Source organism: Corythoichthys intestinalis, chromosome 7 (genome assembly GCF_030265065.1).
Source record: "Corythoichthys intestinalis isolate RoL2023-P3 chromosome 7, ASM3026506v1, whole genome shotgun sequence".
NCBI lineage: Eukaryota > Metazoa > Chordata > Actinopteri > Syngnathiformes > Syngnathidae > Corythoichthys > Corythoichthys intestinalis.
This window is the reverse complement of record NC_080401.1, coordinates 1,944,998-1,967,755: the sequence shown is the minus strand read 5'-3', so window position 1 is coordinate 1,967,755 and position 22,758 is coordinate 1,944,998. Positions and strand designations below refer to the sequence as shown.

At 40.4% G+C, this 22,758-nt stretch overlaps 1 protein-coding gene across 6 annotated transcripts in view; it reads left to right on the top strand.

Moving 5' to 3' along the window:
• Nucleotides 1–22,384, top strand: part of nlgn1 (neuroligin 1) — a 222,747-nt gene extending 200,363 nt beyond the window's left edge. For all 6 annotated transcript variants that reach the window (XM_057841073.1, XM_057841071.1, XM_057841070.1 and 3 more), the window contains one exon: nucleotides 17,042–22,384. In XM_057841073.1, coding sequence (XP_057697056.1) covers nucleotides 17,042–17,632 — 591 coding nt within the window. In that variant the 3' untranslated portion in view covers nucleotides 17,633–22,384. The remainder of the gene's footprint in view (nucleotides 1–17,041) is intronic.
• The last annotated feature ends 374 nt before the right edge of the window (nucleotides 22,385–22,758 follow it).

Sequence of the window (22,758 nt, the reverse complement as noted above, 5' to 3'; positions counted from 1 at the left end):
ATGAAGAGACTAGACAACTAGATATTAACATTGGAAAATAGAAACAAAGTAGGACAAGTGGTAGGTAGAGTGAGAAAAAGGAGATAGAACTCAGCGGCTGTACTTCCCCCAGCATTATAGCTTCTAGTGCAGCTTAGACTAAACTGTTAGTCTACTCAGACTTCAACTAGCCTGACCATAAGCTTTGTTGAATAGGAACGTTTTTAATCTAATCTTAAATGTGCAGACTGTCTCGGCGTCTTTAATATTAGCTGTAAGCTGATTCCATAAAACGGGGGCTTGGTGGCTAAAGGCTGTAGCTCCGACAGTACTTTTAGAAACCCTAGGAACTACCAGTAGACCTGCATTCTGAGAGCGGAGTGTTCTGTTGGGGCAGTATGGAACCAGAGCATCGGAGAGATCAGATGGCCCCAACCCATTAATGGTCTAAAATGTAAGAAGGAGGATTTTAAATTTAATTCTAAACTCGACCGGAAGCCAGTGAAGGGCCACAGGGGTGATGTGCTCACTTCTATTGGTTCCTGTTAAAAGTCTTGCTGCTGCGTTTTGGACTAGCTGAAGACCTTTTATAGAACTTTTAGGACAAGCTGCAAGTAGGCAGTTGCAGTAATCCAATCTCGATGTAATGAACGTGTGAATGAATTTTTCTGAATCGTTTTTAGATAAAATATTTCTAATTTTGGCTATGTTGCGCAGGTGAAAGAAGGCCGTTCTGCAGGTTTGTTTAATGTGAGCTTTAAACGATAAGTCAGTGTCGAATAGAACTCCTAGGTTTTTAACTGTGTTGCTGGAGGCTACACTTACATTGTCCAGAGTGACTATCTGGGCAGCTAAAGAGTCTCTCACTCTTTTCGGGCCTATTATAAGGACTTCTGTCTTTTCAGGGTTAAGCAGAATATAGTTAGTGCTTATCCAGGTATTTATATCTCGGACGCAGGTGCTTAGTTTGTCTCCTTGCCTGATCTGCTCAGGTTTAATTGATAAATATAGTTGTGTGTCGTCAGCGTAACAATGAAAGTTAATGCTATGTTTTCAGATGATATTACCTAGAGGAAGCATATACAGCGTAAACAAGATGGGCCCGAGGACTGATCCTTGCGGCACACCATAACTAACTCTAGAGTACGGTGACGATTGCTGGTTTACATTGACAAACTGGTACCTATTAGATAAATATGATTTAAACCAGCAGAGGGCTGCTCCTCGAATGCCTATGTCACATTCTAGTCTCTGCAATAAGATATTATGGTCGATTGTGTCAAATGCCGCACTCAGGTCCAACAGAACCAGGAGCGAGACTAATCCAACGTCAGCGGCTGGTAACAAGTCATTAGTTACTTTGACTAATGCAGTTTCAGTGCTATGATGAGTTCGAAAGCCAGACTGTAAATATTCAAATAAACTATTGTCCTGTAGGTGCTGACAGAGCTGTTTAATTACCACTCTTTCAAGGACTTTGGAGAGAAATAGTAGATTAGAGATAGGTAAATAATTGGCCAAGATATCAGGATCAAGAGTAGGTTTTTTCAAACGCGGTTTAATAACAGCATATTTAAAGGACTGCGGCACGTGGCCAGTAACTAATGAGGTATTTATTATACTTAGGATAATATCAATAGTTAGAGGCAGGGTCTCTTTAAAAAGTTTGGTTGGGATCGGGTCTCGGAGGCACGTTGATGGTTTGGAAGATATTATAATTGAAATTACATCGATTTGGTCTACAGTGGTAAAGTTATTTAATATTTTAGAGGGGTTTATAGAAGATTCTGAATTTTTAGTCTGCACTTCATCAGACCTAATAGTTGGAAGTAATTCATTTATTTTATTTCTAATAGTTGCAATTTCATTGTTAAAAAATTTTTAGGAAGTCATCACGGCTAAGGGTGGTTAGGATATAAGGTTCTATTGAGCTGTGACTGTTTGTCAGCCTTGCTACAGTGCTGAACAGAAACCTAGGATTATTTTTGTTTTCATCTATTAAGGATGAGTAATATCTGGTTTTAGTTGTACGCAAGGCCTGTTTATTGGTCACTAAACTTTTTTTCCAGGCAGAGAGAGTGTGCTGTGTTGGAACGCCGCCAAAGTCTTTCTAATCTACGTGGCGATTGTTTAAGAGAGCGTGTTTCAGCATTAAACCAGGGAGAGGCTCGTCTCGGCTTGACAAACTTTAATTTGGGGGGAGCGACAACATCGAGAGCAGTTCGCAGAGTAAACATTACACTATCAACAAACTCGTCATTAACAGCAAGGCCGGACATTATTCCTTCATAATCAGATGACATGGAGGCAAATATTGGCTGAATTATCTATTTATACTCGGAAACAGAGCGATCACATAATGTCCTTTTCATCTGAGTTCTAGTCACTAGTGAAGGATTATCTTGAAGCACAAACTGAAAGGTAATTAGAAAATGATCAGACAGTACGGGGTTGTGGGGATGGACACTAAGATCACTAATCTCCGTACCGTAGGTTAAAATCAGGTCCAGGGTGTGCTTGTGACTATGAGTTGGTTTATTTACATTTTGAATGAAGCCAGTCCCATCTAGTAGTTCATTAAAAGCCTTACCAAGAGAGTCACTGTCATCATCAACTTGTATATTAAAATCCCCTAGAATTATAATTCTATCCCAGCTTAACAAAATACTGGATAAAAAGTAAGAGAAATCTAACAAAAACTGTGAGTAGGGACCAGGGGGACGGTAAACCACTATGACAAGAACTGGTTTTTGGTTCTTCAGTTAGCATCTATAATTGATAGTACTAGACTTTCAAAGGAGTTATAAATATAATTAGCTTTACTTTTTGGGCTCATACCTAAACAAGAGTGTGATATTACTGCCACCCCCCCCTCCGCGGCTGTGTGAAAATTCACGTGACTTGGAGGTGTGGATTCATTAAGTCTAACAAAGTCATCCTGCTGAAGCCAAGTTTCAGTCAGGGCCAAAATATGAATATTATAATCCCCAATTAAGTCATTAACTAACAGAGATTTGGCCGAGATTGACCTGATGTTTAATAATCCGCATTTCATATATTTATTAAGAGTTATTTTATTTTCACTGCTATCAGGGGCTATATGTATTCAATTCTTTGGTCTCATTCCTATAGTACTATGTTTTCTATTGTTCACTGTACGAGGCACAGACACAGTTTCTATCTTCTGTCCAGAATGTTGGATTTGTGACAGCTCGGAAAGAGGCGAGTGATCACTATTAACAGAGTTGTGTTTTACACTACAACACTGCGCCCGGGCCCCCTTTCTGGAGTGTCACTTTGGGAAACTAAGTTTGGCGGCCAGATTTTGAGTTAAGAGAGCAGCACCGTCCCAAGTCAGATGAATGCCGTCTCTGCGTACGAGGCCGGGCTTTCCCCAGAACGCATGCCAGTTATCAATAAAGACTATGTCGTTTTCTGGGCACCATGTAGACAACCAGTGGTTAAATGATGAGAACCTAGAGTACATCTCATCATTGACCAAATTAGGCAGAGGACCAGAGAATGCTACGGTGTCTGCCATCGACTTAGCAAGCTTACACACCGAGGCTACGTTTAATTTAAGTACCTTAGACTGTCTCCGCCGGGCTTTGTTACCGCCTGCGTGAATCACGATACGGCGGAACCTCTTCCTACATTGCTTTAAAGGTTTCCTTCGATGTCACCGACTCTGGCCCCTGGGTAACACCTGACAAACACCGCCGGGTGCTTCCAATTACGAGAGTGTCTGGTTCAGCCGCTGTGTCGCTGAGGGGGTCAAACCTATTGCTGACGTGAAGCTGCTGGTGCACTAAGGTTGTTGCGTTTACCACTACGCTTCCCCCGTACAGTCACAAATCTGTCCCTAATTTCCCCCGGCTGCACGGGGCTCGTTGAGGGGCTAACTGCGGTAGCATTCCTACTACTGCAAGCATGACCTGTGGGCCCTGCTACTACCTGGCTATAGCTCGGATTAGCTTTCGTCTCTAGAGTGCAGAGCTGTGCTTCTAGCTCAGAAACCCAGGTCTCCAGCCCTGAGACTAAGCTACACTTCCTACGGCTACTACTGTCCTCGACGAAGAAGCCAGGGTGCTCGCTATACATACAGCACACTGAGCAGAAAAGACGGGAGGGAGAAGGCAGAGGGCTAGCCATGGCTCGGATAAGCTAGGCTAGAAAGATAGAGCTAAAGAGGAGAGAGCTAAAGAGGAGAGTAGTTTTAATCCACAAGCAGGCGTTTACGCTGTTAAATCGTGGGATAAAACAAATTGAGGAGCACTAGGAGAGCCGAACATGCCTAGGATCGATTCTCCGATGTGTCCATGGGATAAAACAAATTGAGGAGCACTAGAAGATTAGCGACTAAGAGAATAGCGACTAGTAGCAGTGCTAACAAACAAACAATACACTCACCGGATGTGACGAGCACCTTGCTGACACACGAGTCTGACATGCATTTGCTCTCCTACGCGCCTCCTCCTCCTTTTCTTGACATCAATGCTGTTTTTGTGTGAGGTTGGATGAGAACCTTCAACCAGACCTGTTTCTGGGGAGGGCGAATCATAAAGGTTTGGTTTCGAACTGGCGTGGTCCCGTTTCAACCATAAAGGTTTCTATGTACCTATTAAACAATGGAAACAATGTAATTTTGAAATACTCAAAAGAGAAGACACAAGTGGTGTTTCAAATCGCAAATACGAGAGGTAGTGAGGATTCTTCATCAGAAGATATTATGGGGTCACTATTTGGTGACGCTTCAGACCTGTGGATGAAAAAAATTGAAACGGACAACTCCAAAGCTGTGTATAAAATGGACACAGTTGCTTATGTGCCATAAGTCCCGACAACATGTATACAAAAAGAGTGTTTGCTGCAAACAAGAAAAGTGCTGATTAAGCCAGGCAACTTACCACTAAAAGTAAATTAAAAGTAAAAGGCAAATTTACAGAAAAGCTCAAAAGAAAGGACAAAGCCATGAGAGAAGACATACAGTATACAGTGGGGCAAATAAGTATTTGGTCAATCACCAATTGTGCAAGTTCTCCTACCTGAAAAGATTAGAGAGGCCTGTAATTGTCAACATGGGTAAACCTCAACCATGAGAGACAGAATGTGGAAAAAAAAAACAGAAAATTACATTGTTTGATTTTTAAAGAATTTATTTCCAAATTAGAGTGGAAAATAAGTATTTGGTCTCATACCAACAAGCAAGATTTCTGGCTATCAAAGAGGTCTAACTTCTAACGAGGTCTAACGAGGTCTAACGAGGCTTCACTCGTTACCTGTATTAATGGCATCTGTTTTAACTCATTATCGTAAGACACCTGTCCTCAACCTCAGTCAGTCACACTCCAAACTCCACTATGGCCAAGACCAAAGAGCTGTCGAAGGACACCAGAGACAAATTGTAGACTTGCACCAATCAATTCAATTCTCCCCCCATGTTTTATTCCAACACATTGTCGAGGACTGCACGGTGGCTGATTGCTAGAAATCCAAGCAGTTCTTGAACGCGACACAAGCAGCCAGTATCAGGACAAATCTTCTGTGTTAATGGAGTAATCGACATCCTCCTTTTCAGCAATGTGATCTCTGATCTGGTTGCATCAAGTCATGCCTGTATACCTACTGGTGTGTTAGTCAGGCAGTAAGTGACCCCTGCCAACAGAGTGGGGGAGTGTACACGGCCTACGACTCTACCCACAATCCTAGAGGATGGAACGGAGCAGCAGCCAGGGCCGTCCCCCAGTCACTCCAGGTTGCCACGAACCAGCCTTCGGGACTAGGACAAAAAGATGTCCTCAATGGCCTACCCCACAGAGGGCGGGAGATTACCCTCATGACACCATCCTATCTCACCAGTGTGAATACTGTTGCCAGGGCCAAAAACGACACCCGTGTAGAGGGGAAGGAAGATAGGGGCTGGAGAACAACAGGAGGCCACTACAGGACGAAGTGGGGCGGGAACACCGAACCCCTCCCCACTGTAGCTAACCTGTGAATGTGCCTAGACCAGTGGTCTCAAACCGGTCCTCAAAGGGCAGCAGGGGGTACTGGATTTCATTCCAACCAAACGAGACAAATACCTTTTCACCAATCTGGTTTCTTACAAGTGTAATCAGTTGATTGCAATCAGGTGCTGCTTATGTTAGTAGAAACCTCATTGGTTGAACTGTTTGTGCTGGATCTGTTGGAACAAAAACCAGGACCCACTGCGGCCCTTTGTGGAGTCGGTTTGAGACCGCTGGCCTAGACCATGCACAGAGTGAAACCTCTTGTCCTGCAATCTCTTTGGAGGCAAGAGATGAGGGAAACTGCATGCATAACGCATATGGCAACATGACAAATCAAGGAAAATTTGGGTGGTGGGCCATTGTTATGACCCTGTGGGTCAGTTGTTCTTTCTGCTTTTTTCCACTGCTCTGTGTGTGTGTGTGTGCGTGCTTGAGTTGGTTTGCTGATTGAGTGAATTAGGTGCAGGTGTTAGTTGTTCAGCCGCTCCTGATTGGTGCCACCTAATTGGCCAAGGTGTGGACTTCTTAGCCTACTTAAGAAGCTTGCCACACTCTGCCCCCTCTCCAGCCATACCACCACTAAGAAACGCCAGTTCGTGTGATCCTTGTACATTTTGTAAATAGTGTGAATACGATATTACTCCGTGAGGCCTCATGAAGTGTGTCGACACAGTGACACACTGTGTTGTCCCAGTGTTAATACTAGTGATGGTGAGATGAAACCTCATGAGGCATTGCACCACTTGAGCCAACTGGTTCGAGAAAAGGTTCATTTCTCGGAGCTTCATGTGGCCACAGAACCAATCCAATAATCACAGTCGTTTGTCTCCCAACCACATGAGTGATATGATAATTTTTGTGTGTGTGTCTGTTGGGAAGGTATTATTTAGCAAAATATTGTCTGACCAAATCCGCTATGTACATAGATTAACACATAAGTATATGTTTTTTTTTTCTTCAACTTTCTTTTCATTGTTTTCCAGTCACAGACAATAAATTTGGCATACATCTTCAGCAACGGGAAGAAACTCATAACCTGAGTGACCATAATGTATGGGGTGGCAGTACCCCCTGAATAAAAAAGAGAAAAACAAACAAAAAGGAACTATTCATATGAAACAAAAACACACATATAGACACAAACAGTACCTCACAGTCATAAAAATATATGATATGCCGATGTCTCCTGTAGGTCAGCAGTGGCAAGCAGCTCCCCCCAAAAAAAACAACGTACAACAAACTATACATATAAACGAATGAACTTTTGGGTCCAATTAGAGGAGTGGCCACATACAGTCACAATCAAACGTCACTCATGAAGTAAAACCTACAATATTTTTTTAATGTAGTGTGGGTGTGCGTGTGTGTGAAAATGATTCCATACATGGCATCATCATAATGTGGCAGGTTGTGCAATATTTTTTTTCCCCTGAAAATGACATGCGCGTATACGGTGTTGCATGGATCCGCACCGTGCGACACAATCCACCCCCCTTGTCTGGGACAGGACAGGACACGAACCCAGCGCGCACGACACGTCCAGCACGGCAGATGGATGCTCTGACCACCAAGCCAGAAGCCAACAGACCTGCGTATACCTGTTAACCGTAATCAGCTACAGGATGGTGGGGATTTCATTCTGTTTTATTATTTATTTTTTTCCACAGAGAGAAAGTCCTCTTTCTCTTTCTTGCTGGCTCCATCCTAGTATTAATTACTGTACCCTTCTCTCAACTCACTTAAACGTTTCACTCTCCAAACCACCTCCAAACTATCCAAACTCTTACCTGATCGCAACTCTCCTTCAAACACCCACATTTTGAATGCAGCCAGAGGGTGTTCATACACTGTATCGAGCTGTCAAACCGTGCAGCAAATCTAAAGCACTCCCTGAAGCAATCACGTGGTACAGCTGGGCAGCGAGGCTTCGGACGTCATCATTTTCGGAACCTCCCCTAAATGAAGCGAGCCTCGGTACGTGCTTTGCGGAAAAGTCCCTTCATTACTCGACACACGATTCGAAGGCTCGGCGCACCTCGTAACATCACTAGTTAATACTGTGTCATTGAATACTGACACCTGCTGGACATCAAAAATCCTAACAGGCAACCCACTTGACAGATTGACACTCAATTGATGACCTAGCATGTAAAATAAAATCATTTAGGCATTTGCTTTCATATTGCATTATTCCATATCTTTAAATTATGTGAACATATATTATAATGTGAAAATCTAAGTAATAATGAATGAGTGAATGAGGATGCTTGTGGACTTTTTGTTCTGATAAAATTTTACTCAAAAACATAGTTTTTTCAATGTTTAAGATTTAGTTGGTATATTTTATTTATTTGTTTTTTTTTACAAGCAATTTCACCTGCTGTGGACAACACACACTCACATGGTAGTGATGGGTGATACCAGTGATTTTGGATTCGATCTGATACCAAGTAATACCAAGGCCAAATATTGCAATCCCGATCCAATGTATGTATGTATATATGTGTGTATGTATGTATATATATATATATTAGGGCTGTCAAAATTATCGCGTTAACGGGCGTTAATTAATTTTTTAAATTAATCACGTTAAAATATTTGACGCAATTAACGCAGATGTCCCGCTCAAACAGATTTAAATGACAGTATACTGAAATGTTCACTTGTTGTTATGGAGTTTTGACGCCCTCTGCTGGCGCTTGGGTGAATGACCATCTCGCATATTGCCTCAAACAGATTACAATAAGGCCGTTTATGGACATTAAGAGTGAAGAGAATGCCACTGGCCGCTTGGCGGCAGCGCCGTTCCATACTCATGTTATTTCTTCTAAATGTGGGAGAATTAGTAGTTGTAAGACGTTTATGCTGTATTCACAATGCAATGCAAATTGCTATTTGTGCTCCACACATATTTCGGTAAGTTTTCTTTCTTTTAGTGGCAATTATGTGTCTCTTGTTGTATTTTGGGTAAGATATCTACAGATATATGTTATACAGTAGAGGCGAGTGGACACAGGCGTTCTTTGGACCGCGCCTTTTATTGGCAACTCCTTCACAACAAACATACAGTGGGGAGAACAAGTATTTGATACACTGCCAATGGGAAAACCCACTGGCAGTGTATCAAATACTTGTTCTCCCCACTGTAAGTATCGTTTAGTGAAAGCACAATAAAAATAATATCCCTATCTCTCCCCAAAAAAATAATGTTCACAAAAAGAAAAGCACTTCAGTCTACAGTAATGAGGCCCTATTCTGAAACACATTTAAACAACAATGCAAAATGAACTGGCATTCCATATCAAAATAGCTATGCAAAATACACGTAAAACTTAGACTTTGGTCACTCTATTTATATTATTTTTATTTTTATTCTTATTATTATTATATTAACTCTACTTTTGATTGAAAATTTTACAAATTTTATTAAAACGAAAACATGAAGAGGGGTTTCAATATAAAATTACTATAACTTGTAACTACAACATTTATCGTTTAAGAACTACAAGTCTTTCTATCCTTGGATCACTTTAACAGAAAGAATGTTAATGCCATTTGTGGATTAATTGTTACAATAAACAAATACAGTACTTATGTACAGTATGTTGTATGTACATATCCGTCGTGTGTCTTATCTTTCCATTCCAACAATAATTTACAGAAAAATATGGCATATTTTAGAGATGGTTTGAATTGCGATTAATTGCGATTAATTACGATTAATTAATTTTTAAGCTGTAATTAACTCAATCAAAAATTTTAATCGTTTGACAGACCTAATATATATGTGTGTATGTATATATATGTGTGTATGTATGTATGTATGTATGTATGTATGTATGTACAGTGGGGAGAACAAGTATTTGATACACTGCAAATGGGTTTTCCCATTGACTGTGTATCAAATACTTGTTCTCCCCACTGTGTGTGTGTGTGTGTGTATATATGTAGATATATGTATGTACAGTGGGGAGAACAAATATTTGATACACTGCCAATGGGTAAACCCATTGACAGTGTATCAAATACTTGTTCTCCCCACTGTATATGTGTATATATATATATATATATATATAATATATATACAACCCTGCAGAGTTCTCAGCCATTCTGATGATATGTAATGTACAACAACAGCAAGCACTCAAAAACTAATAAAAGTCTCGTGTCAAATATGCATTGCAATGGAAAAACTGCTGCTTTTAATAACTAGCAAAGCAGTTTCCCTACAAACTCATAAACCAATCCATCAACAACAAAATCTGATTAGTCAGTCTCACTCTTTAAAGGTTATGAAAACACTAAGGGGCTGTGAGATATCAATAGAACCGTTATGTAGCAAGATAACAAATATTAATAAAGTTAACAAAAAAATAAATCTCATTCATGAGCAATTATCGAAAATAGATCGAAAATTACGAACATTTCCGAAAGTATTCCGGAAACAGCCGAATGGGGCGGAGACGTCATAACAAGGAAACAAAAGGTCAAGGCAACTGCCATCGTTGTTTATCGACGAGAGAGTTGCGTTCGTGTTTTATCAAATAATCGCTAAAATGGTTCAAACCTGTCATGCTATGTGGTTTACAAATAGCCATTTGTCGCAATGTAGTACCCATGAGTTCCCGAACGCGAGAAAAAGAGCTGGACTACGCAGACAATGAGTAAAGTTCGTCAGTGCTAAGAGGGCTAATTTTGCAGACCCAGCCTCCGGCACGGTTTTGTGTGGTGCGCATTTTACACCTGAAAGCTATACGAACTATGGACAAATGAAATCAGGTTTTGCTAAGAAATTGCTGCTGAAAGCAGATGCGGTGCCCACCTACAGTGCCTTGCAAAAGTATTCGGCCCCCTTGAATCTTGCAACCTTTCGCCACATTTCAGGCTTCAAACATAAATATATGAAATTTAATTTTTTTGTCAAGAATCAACAACAAGTGGGACACAATCGTGAAGTGGAACAACATTTATTGGATAATTTAAACTTTTTTAACAAATAAAAAACTGAAAAGTGGGGCGTGCAATATTATTCGGCCCCTTTACTTACAGTGCAGCAAACTCACTCCAGAAGTTCAGTGAGGATCTCTGAATGATCCAGTGTTGTCCTAAATGACCGATGATGATAAATAGAATCTACCTGTGTGTAATCAAGTCTCCGTATAAATGCACCTGCTCTGTGATAGTCTCAGGGTTCTGTTTAAAGTGCAGAGAGCATTATGAAAACCAAGGAACACACCAGGCAGGTCCGAGATACTGTTGTGGAGAAGTTTAAAGCCGAATTTGGATACAAAAAGATTTCCCAAGCTTTAAACATCTCAAGGAGCACTGTGCAAGCCATCATATTGAAATGGAAGGAGCATCAGTCCACTGCAAATCTACCAAGACCCGGCCATCCTTCCAAACTTTCTTCTCAAACAAGGATAAAACTGATCAGAGATGCAGCTAAGAGGCCCATGATCACTCTGGATGAACTGCAGAGATCTACAGCTGAGGTGGGAGAGTCTGTCCATAGGACAGCAATCAGTCGTACACTGCACAAATCTGGCCTTTATAGTGAGTGGCAAGAAGAAAGCCATTTCTCAAGGATATCCATAAAAAGTCTCCTTTAAAGTTTGCCACAAGCCACCTGGGAGACACACCAAACATGTGGAAGAAGGTGCTCTGGTCAGATGAAACCAAAATCGAACTTTTTGGCCACAATGCAAAACGATATGTTTAGCGTAAAAGCAACACAGCTCATCACCCTGAACACACCATCCCCACTGTCAAACATGGTGGTGGCAGCATCATGGTTTGGGCCTGCTTTTCTTCAGGAGGGACAGGGAAGATGGTTAAAATTGACGGGAAGATGGATGCAGCCAAATACAGGAACATTCTGGAAGAAAACCTGCTGGTATCTGCACAAGACCGGAGACTGGGATGGAGATTTATCTTCCAACAGGACAATGATCCAAAACATAAAGCCAAATCTACAATGGAATGGTTCAAAAATAAACATATCCAGGTGTTAGAATGGCCAAGTCAAAGTCCAGACCTGAATCCAATCGAGAATCTGTGGAAAGAGCTAAAGACTGCTGTTCAGAAACACTCTCCATCCAACCTCACTGAGCTCGAGCTGTTTTGCAAGGAAGAAAGGGCAAGAATGTCAGTCTCTCGATGTGCAAAACTGATAGAAACATACCCCAAGCGACTTTCAGCTGTAATTGGAGCAAAAGGTGGCGCTACAAAGTATTAACGCAAGGGGGCCGAATAATATTGCACGCCCCATTTTTCAGTTTTTTATTTGTTAAAAAAGTTTAAATTATCCAATAAATTTTGTTCCACTTCACGATTGTGTCCCACTTGTTGTTGATTCTTGACAAAAAATTAAAATTTTATATCTTTATGTTTGAAGCCTGAAATGTGGCGAAAGGTTGCAAAGTTCAAGGGGGCCGAATACTTTTGCAAGGCACTGTATATGCGCAGCCACCTAAATGTCCCGAGATAACAAGAAAGAGGACGATGACTGATGAGACATGAGACAACCCCACCACCCCAGGCAAAGCAAAGGAGGGAAATGGCCAGAGTGAGTACTCTTTTAGGTAACACTTTATAATAACTATCCGTTTTACTAGTTAACTGATAATTAGTAAACTGTTGATAAATGATTTATTGTTGATTTGTGAAGTATTTGTTAACAGTTTGTTAAGCATTTACAGGGTGTTCCAATATGGTTGACCCCATTCTAAATGTCCATGCTAGTTGATGGATCTTAGGGTCATAAGTTTTATTGGTTAAATATACAAAGAAAAGTACAAATATTTGTTGGTAGATTTTAATAAATGTGCAACATGAGCGCTGCCTGCAAAATGCCTTATCAAAATGCCTTTTCTTTTGAAGTGAACGGCATTTCTTAACCCGAAAAGATAGAAATGCCAAACGTTTCACACAAAAACTTGAAACGTTTCTACACAAACTGTGTTTCAGGTTAAGAACACCCTGTAAATGCTTAACAAACTGTTAACAAATACTTCACTAATCAACAATAAGTCATTTATCAACAGTTTACTAATCATCCATTAACTAGTAAAACGGATAGTTATTATAAAGTGTTACCCTCTTTTATAATAAAAAACATATTACGCAGTGGATATAGGACTGGACACATGTATAAATTATCGCTCGTAAAATATATAGAACAAGTCCTCTAATCCCATTCCTATTTGTGTCGGTTGGCAGAGCGAAAACCGATGATAGCACATTAAATGATAATTATTCTATGCATTACTTTATTTTGCGGTCACGGTGTATCAGCTTCACAAAAAGAAATGCAAAACAAACCATTTGGTGTTTCTGTTGCCGCCGGTGTTTCGTCAGTGTGATTGCTCCCCTCATTGATCCTTTCATTAGGCTGCATTGGCTTTCGTTTGGGCTCAAATTGATAACCCAAAACACCAAAGAAAGGTTCATAACTCTCCTCGTCACCATTAGAAGAATGTTCGTTACGTCGGATTCGTCGCTGCAACTAGAAACAAAATTGTCTGCCATCATCGCCGCCATTCAGTACTGAGCATTGAGCCGGTTGTTTCCTTATAGTGACGTCACGCACACAATATGCTAGATTTACGGCATCTCAGGGGCGGGTCGTTTTAGCTTGACAATCGACCTAATTTCTATCATTTTCTTGGTGTTGCGATGTGTGTAATTACACGAAGTGGCATGATATGAATTCAAAAGGCATGCGTTGATGGATAAATGATGGAATATTAACATTTCCCCAGGTGTTGTCATACCCTTTAAACATGACCCTTAAATTCATATGCACAGAACATTTCCCTGCTACACGTTGTATTTGATCAAATTTTAATCTACCTAAGTTAAATATTTTGAATCTAATTAAAGAAGGAATTAATAGTAGCATGTTACCGCCCTCTAATGATAGATCATTAAAAACAAATCCAATAAACAATAGTCACTTGCAATTTAAAAAAAAAGGAATAATAGCTAATGTTAGAAATACAGTAAGGGGAGATGTGTGTATTTAAAATGTTAAGTAATAGTTCATATATTTTTTATACCCAACTTGCTTGCTTGTAGTTCACTTGACTATCCTATGGAATATGATGTGGGCTGATTTGTCCTCATTGTATCAAAAACTAATAAAATGGAGACTCACATTTAGGTTACAGTAATACTTCACTGTTGAATCTGTCACTATGGTCATTTGACTTTTTTTTTTATATAATGCGGTATGAACTTTGCTTTTCACAAACAAGATGTAGCTATAACTTTCCATTCAATAGTGCTGCAAAGTCCTTTAACGTGAGATGACAAAAACGCCATATTTATCGTTTCAGATTGCACATCAGCTACTAATGCTTATATCGTCTCTGATTATCTATTAGCACCTATGTTACCTGGATAAGTCTTGCCTTTCGCAATCGCCCCTTCTAAAGTACTTTGCTTTGCTTCGGCGGCGTGCTCTTGTCTTTTCTCGTGTCCTTCTCGGCTTGAGCGGCATATTTTCATTTAATTCGTCGTGTGCTTCAGGATGCACGTTTCTTAAGTGTTTCGTGAGGCTTTTGGTATAACCAGAATATCTGACAGTTTCGGCACAAACTGTGCACTTAGCCTCGTTGCTATTTATTAAAATGAAATATGTCCAAACCAGACTTCTTTTACGATCCGTCGTCGATGCCGCAGCGATGCTACCACTAGCTTCCAAATGTTTGTTTGTTGTGACTGTGTTGGTGCCTCGTGAGAGGGGCGGAGGAAAAGCATGCTGATCGACATATGATAGGGACGTGAATGGGGGCGGGAGCAGACACCGGTGCTCTGCTTATGTGCGTGCTCTGCTCACGTGCGTGCAGAACGCGAAAGGCAAAAGTCGTACAAAAAGTGCACAAAAATATACCCAAAAAACAGACAAAGAAAATATATTTATTCCAAATATCGATACTTTTGCTTGGGGATCGATACCTAAAACTTAACGCGCTGGATCGAAATATCGATATTTTGGTATCGATCCGCCCATCTTTATCGCATGGAAACAACAATGCCAGCATGCACAAGAATCCCATAGCCAGTTGAAAGAGATTTGGATAAGATGTCCAATGGCTTCCCCCAGTAATGAAGAAGATCTGCATTGCGTGCCATGTTCGACTCAGCCATGTATCGTTGCACTTTTGCAATTTCCTCTACAATTGCATTACCTCCTTCACTCCCCACTCCATCATCCAAGTGCAACCATAGGCCATCAGAAAAAATTGAAGTGGACAATAAATAAATTATAGCTTAATTACCAATTTCTAATAAATTACACACAAAGCTTCTGCGGGAAAGTAAAGGAATGGCTATATACCTGTGTATATCCTGGGATTATCAGAACCGTCATTCTCATGCTTGGCCCAATAATGCCTCAGCATTGAGGAGGTGGCTACTGTTTGTGTCTGACAGGTTGAAAGTACAAATGCGACATTTCACCTGGAAAAAAAAAAAAAAAAAAAAATTGGAATTAAGTGACCGGTGTTGCATGGAGCCGCACCGTGCGACGGGATCTTTTCCACACTTTCAGGCCAGGACTCGTACACGCGTGCACGACGCGTCCAGTACGATAGTGGAGTGCTCTGACCACGAAGCTTACACCCTCTTGAAGGCATTGAAAGGGAGGTTTCCACGGACCACACTTGATGAACCTGCATGTACCCAACTAAGAGTTACCTTAAAATTAGTTATATTTTGAACGGAAGATGACAAGTGCATTTTCCCTGTGTTTGGTCGATTTCCACAGTATGAAGACAACAAGGAAGTAACCGTGAGATGTGGATTGTTTCAGCAGCTCCATCGCTTTGACAGACGAGCTTCCTTTTAAACACAGTTTGCTTGGCTGTGTCGACGCAGTTCAATGAGTTCATGCATCGGTCATGTGATTTTCCCAAAGTGGTACGCGGACCGACGCAGGGATTGCTCCATGAGCTTGATGCGCGCGCCGGCGCATTAGTGTTGCTGGACCCATCACTAGTAAATAGTAGAGCAGTGACGTAGGACGGAGAAGCCGTTTTCGTTTTACAGTTTTCTCCTGCTGCTTATAGAAGTTAGGTTAGTGATATGTCTTTAATTTGACCTTTTTCTTTTTGTTAGGGAAAGTAGAGTTTTCTTAGACTGTTTTGTTCGTTATTTTGGCGAATTTCTCCTTCTGAAACAAATAAAGAAACTGCTCTTGAATCTCTTGATTTTCTGATTTCACCAGCCTTTTTAAGTGAGGGTTGGACGGGAGGAGCACACACCGTCCTGATTCCCCTAGACCGGGGCGTAACAGCCATGTTTAATGCTATCTTCAGTGAATGTTGTTTCCAAGTTAGATAAATGAAGACTATTATAAATTGTTGGAAAGCTGTGAAGTTCCATGTTATTAACTGATGACCAGGGTGTGCGTTGCTTTTTTTCCCATTCACTGGGATAAGGTTTATGTTCACCCATGACTCTAATGAGCACAAGTGCTCTTCAAAATGTATGTGTTTTGAATTGTAGTTTATTTTCTAATAATAGTAAACTACGTATGAAAAAGTGTTCTATATCAATTCATTACATTCCTGTATTCTGGCTTTCATAATGGTACAACTAAAGTTCGTAATGCAACCCACAGGGCATATTTTCAATATTCACTTATTGTATTCACATTTAATAATTTCTTTAACATTTTAATCTCAACTCTTGTTTGTCTGTTAAGGCCTTTGAGAGATTTTGATTATTGAGGACTACTACTACTTGTATGAAATGGTAACACCTTCTCAGATAAACTATCAGAAAATCAGATAAATTTAACTACGGTTAATTCGATGCCATGGGGATTCAATGAAACTTTGTCATCTTCTAATGATAGATCTGCTTACCACTGTAATCTATTTGTGAATTCTGTTTTTGTTGTACTGAATTTCAATAATTGTATACAGTATTCTTAGCTAAAATGTCACAGTGGGAAATAAATAATAAAAATAAAATAATTTAAGGACCAAAATATTATTATATTGTGTAATCACTATTTGTGTTTTTTTGTTTTTTTTCTTTTTCAGATTGCTCCGTCAGGTGCCAGTAACCGCACCCCAAAACCAAAGGTTTTGGTGACTAAAAACTCTAACCCAACTCCAGTCCCAACTGAGAACCAGGACATTCACAACCAACCGCATCTGGTTGACCAGCGTGATTATTCCACCGAGTTGTCAGTGACCATCGCTGTTGGAGCCTCTCTGCTCTTCCTCAATATTCTGGCTTTTGCTGCTCTTTACTACAAGAAGGATAAGCACCGGCATGACATCCACAAACGCTGCAGCCCTAAACAGAGTGCAACCAATGACCTTGCTCATACACAGGAAGAGGAGATAATGTCTCTTCAGCTAAAACAACACTCAGACCTGAATCAGGATTGCAGGCAGATGGGTAATTCCCTGAATCCTCACGAGGTGTTGCTAAGAACTACCTGCCCACCTGACTATACTCTGGCCTTGAGGCGCTCACCGGACGACATCCCTCTCATGACACCAAACACCCTTAGCATGATCCCCGGTACTATTGGACGGTTTACCTCCCTCCACACTATCAGCACGTTTTCCGAACAAAATAAAACTCTTCCCCACCCTCATTCACATTCCACCACCCGAGTATAGTCCTGGATATCCACTCACAAGGAAAGGATTCTCCCAATGCCACTGCAGTTGGAGAAATTTATGATAATCCGTCAGAGGCTAACACCAGCCAGAAACAGTGGTTATAGTGACATTATTATCAAGGGATGTAAGGCACTTTTTATATAATAATTTAAAAAAAATCATAAAAATCAAGAAGTACAAAACAATAAGATACAGTTTCAGAACCATTAGGATATATTTTTCAGCATTTTTACGTCGATATTAAAGCAAAAGATGGACTGTGTATTCTGGAAGTAGCCAGTATTCGAATCCATTTGGGGCTGATAGACATAGTAATAGATATTCAATGCACTACTATAAGGCAGATTCCATTCAAAGCAAATTTGGCATGTAATTTCATGAATGGAGATATTGTATTTGAAGAAAATTTCAGAAAGAAAAACATTTGAGGAAGTGTATAAAGTATTCACAAAAGAAACAAAGAAAGTTTCCATTTTTTAAATTCTGAGATTGAGAATCATGAAAAAGTTAACATTAGACCAGTTGAAATGCAAGACTTTCAGTATCAATGTTATAGAAATGAGGGAGGGAGGGGGGTGTTAACCAATTGTCAGAGCAGGAATCAACCTGAATCTTATGGAAACGTTGAGATGTTGGGGCTCCAGAAGGATAACTATATTTTAGCACATGGGCATGACATTTTATTTTCTTGATATTTAAAAGGGATCATTTGTATCCTATTTTAATACATTCTAGTCAAATTTCCTAAATGGATTATTGGAAAACGTGCTTACAAGACTATGGGGACTTCAGCCGTCTAACTACATCGTGGCCTGAGGTTTGGTCATTGGTTTGGTCATGGATATATATATATGTATATGTATATGTATATGTATATATATATATATATATATATATATATATATATATATATATATATATATATATATATATAATATAGTGTGTGTATGTATAGGGCGGAAAACACTTGAAGGTCCGTTCTGAGACCCCCAATTTAGCCAAATTTCAAAATTGTCCTATATGCATATGTGACACATCATTGGAAAGCTTAAAATCTCTATTTTCTGGGGGAAGAAAAATTTTGAACAGGAGGGCATTGAAAAAAAAATAAAAAAAATTAAACAGCAAAACTAACTGGAGGTGGGACACGCGAGAGCATATTTAAAGACTCCATGATTTTAACGAGATATTATTGTGCACTTACCTCTTTTTGCTCCAAAAACTCCATATAGCATGTATCACCGAATGTCAAGACAAAGCTGTTAATGACCACAGACGGATTTTTGGGGGATTTTATGGGTGAAACAAGGTAATATAACAAGGGTCGCGATGCAGAAATCGCAGACATCAAGCAGTGGTCTAGATTTTCATTTTCATATATTTACCCTTTTAAAGGGTTTTTTCCCCCTGATTTTTCTTTGTTTGGATCGATTATTTATCATCTATAATATTGGGGAAAATGCGACAGTAACGAAGAAAATACAATTAAGCGATAGTTATGAGGTACAGTAGATATCCGTGACTCTTTTACGGATGCTAACTTTTTCATTGTTACGTAATTTAAGTTTAAAATATGCGAGTGAATAATTTTTGTGCTTTTTTTTAAAAACTAAATATTAGACATCAATTAAGGATTCTGAGCAAAAAATGACAGACATTTTGAATAATAAATAAGATTACTTACTTTCTTTTTATGGCTAGGTTGAAACAAAAGCGGTTGCACAACTTCTGTAAACGGGGGTTTCCAAGGTAAAACGGACAAATTAAAAATAGTTTGGGGACTTAATGCGCCATGAATCTGCTGTGGCAGCATATAGACATATTGTTCTATCAGACACAACAGTTCTTTTGTCTTAAAATACAGCAGTTTATTTTAAAGAGGGGTGCAAGAGCAGAACCTGCTTTTTCAGTCTTGTCTGTGTTTTCCGCCATATATAATATCCAACGGAAACTTTAGGAAAAGCTTTGTAATCTATGTTGACACTTTATTAAATCTGTTGTACCATCAAGTTCATATGAAATTGCTCCATTGTTATGCGACTTTTAAGCACATCAAACCTGTCACGTTCCTGTTCTCATGCAGTTGCGGGTGGTGTGATAATTATTGTGCTTTGGTGGGAATGTTCATGGTATTGCAGAATTTTGACCATACAGATGAGGCAGAGAAACATATGCAGGAGAAAAAAATACCCTCTCCTTTTCTTGCAAGCACAATCCTTCTAGGCAGGCTTTAGTAATTTGTGTATTTTATGACATCTTCTAATCATACATTGCTGTGCTTTCCCTTCCCCGTCCATCTTATGTCTGAATATGTTTGCTGCCAAAATTCTATTACTGGTGCAGCAATAATTATGTGCCCACTTGAACAAAACTGTACATTGAAAAAATGAATGTTCACTAATTTATTTCTTTATAACATTATAAATAAGATTCTGCCCACTAAAAGTGATTCCTTTGCTTAAGTCCAAAAAATATATTATAGCCAGTCAGCCAATTACTCACACTTACTTGAATTACACGGCTGATCAGGCGTACTGGACTGGACAAGACCAAGAAAGTCGAAACCACTTATGCAGTCCTGGTACGGACGTGCCAATATACATATATATAACAGTGGTGGATGAAGTACTTCCTTTTTTTTACTCAAGTAAAAGTACAGGGGCAAAAATACTCATGTAAAAATATAAAGGCACTTGCTTTAAAATCTACTTTTCAAGTAAAAAGTAAAAGTATTTTCTCCCGATTCAAAAATGTGTTTTATATACATTGGGGAGAACAAGTATTTGATACACTGTCAATGGGAAAACCCATTGGCAGTGTAACAAATACTTGTTCTCGCCACTTTATATACATACAGTGGGGCAAATAAGTATTTAGTCAACCACCAATTGAGCAAGTTCTCCTAATTGAAAAGATTAGAGAGGCCTGTAATTGTCAACATGGGTAAACCTCAACCATGAGTAATAAATAATAATAATAATACATTTTATTTGAAGGCCCCTTTCTGGCACTCAAGGTCGCCGTACAATCATTTAAAACATTTAAACATATTAAAAGTGAGAAAATGAAAGTATAAAACGTTTAAGGAAATTTAAAATACTAAAAGAGATATATGGGCAGTTAAAAAAACAGAACTTATTGATTACTGTGGATAGGCTAGTCAAAAGAGGTGAGTTTTGAGTTTTGATTGAAAAAGGGGGAGGGAATCTGTGTTCCTGAGGTCAGGTGGGAGTGAATTCCAAAGTCGGGGAGCCGAGCGGCTGAACGCTCGGCTCCCCATAGTGGTGAGGCGAGTGGGGGGGACAGACAGTTCTATGGAGGAGGAGGATCTAAGGGCACAGGAGGGAGTAGTAACCTGAATGAGATCGGACAAGTATGGAGGGGCGAGGTTATGGATGGCCTTGAATGTGAGGAGGAGAACTTTGAACGGAATTCGAAAGTGGACCGGGAGCCAGTGAAGCTGTTGGAGGACTGGAGTGATGTGGTAGATAGATGGGGTACTGGTTATGATGCGGGCAGCTGAATTCTGGACCAATTGTAGTTTATGGAGAGTTTTATGAGGGAGGCCGAAGAGGAGAGAGTTGCAGTAGTCCAGGCGGGAAGTGACAAGGCTGTGGACCAGAATTGCAGCAGAATGTGGGGTGAGGGAAGGGCGGAGGCGATTAATGGTGCAGAGGTGAAAGTGGGCAATCCGGGTGATGTTATTGATGTGCGATCGAAAGGAAAGTGTGTTGTCAAGGATTACTCCTAGGCTCCTGACTTGGGGGGAGGGTGAAACAGTGGAGTTGTCAATGGTAAGGGAAATGTTATGGTTTTTTTTAGATGGTGAATCTAGAGCCAACAAGGAACACCTTAGCCTTCAAGTGACGTAGAGTGGGAGTGAACCAAGGGGCAGAGATAGTGAAGCGGACGGATCGTGTTTTTAATGGGGCGAGGGTATTGAGAATTTTGGCAAGTCCTTTATTGTAATGGGAAGCCAGATCTTTGGGGTTGGCTAGATTATGGAATTCGGGAAGTCAGGAGGTGTGGATGCTGGAGATGAGGGTAGCTGGGGTGATATTCCTCAAATTTTGGAATGTAATAAGCTGGAATAAACTTTTTAGAGATGGATAGGATGAGACTGACTGTGAATGATATGAGAAAATGGTCAGTAATTGGGAGTTGATTGGCTGTGAGGTTCAAGGGGGTGACACCTGAGCAGCAAATTAAGTCCAGAATGTGTCCTTTCGAGTGTGTGGGGAAGGTGATATATTGGTGACAGTCAAAACTTTCTAAACAGGAAATGAATTTATTGGTAAGAGGCAGGTTGATATTGTCTAAGTGGATATTAAAATCGCCCATTATTATTATATTTGGTGAAAGACATATTAAATGGGAGAGAAAAGAAGCAAAGCCATTTAAAAAATTCACTGTTCTGTTTAGGAGGGCGGTAAATAGTGGCGATTATGGTGGGAGTTGGACCAGACAGCTCACACACAGTGCACTCAAACGAGCTTGAAGTTTTTACATAGACCGGCGAGACTTTCCAGCTCTCGCGGTAAATTACCGCGATAGGGCGAAATTAACAGTGACAGTGGAGCTTTTAGAGGTGATGGGAGTGTTAGCGGACCGGGCTAGGTGAGCTAACACGCTGTGGTTGACGGTCCTGCCGGAGAAGCGTGGCTTGCGACGGAATGCTGACCAGATTGAGGGTATCGCTGAGAAGCGCGAGGGGGTAGGGAGGAGTGACAAGGGCGATGAGGCAGGCGAAGGAGGGAGCGACACAGGCGGGGGTTGGCTAAGTGACAGGGCGATGAGACAGGCGGGGGAGGGGGCGAAGAGGCGGGCAGGGGGGAGCGTAGTCATAACTGGGAGACGGAATTATCATTAATATTTTAGGTAGTCCACTAGCATGCGACAGCTGCGTGTGTTTGGGTGTGAGCCTTTGGGTTTGAAAAATGAGACTCGGTTCCAAAATAAATTGAAATTGTCTATATAGTGGATACTGTGGGTCCGACAGGCTGCCTGGAGCCAGGTTTGAAGGGCAAGTAACCGAGTGAAGGACTTGGAACCGCACCCGAGAGTGGGAATTGGGCCACTGATCGATATAGACTTGCCAGTGCAAGAGAGATAGTTAAGCAGGT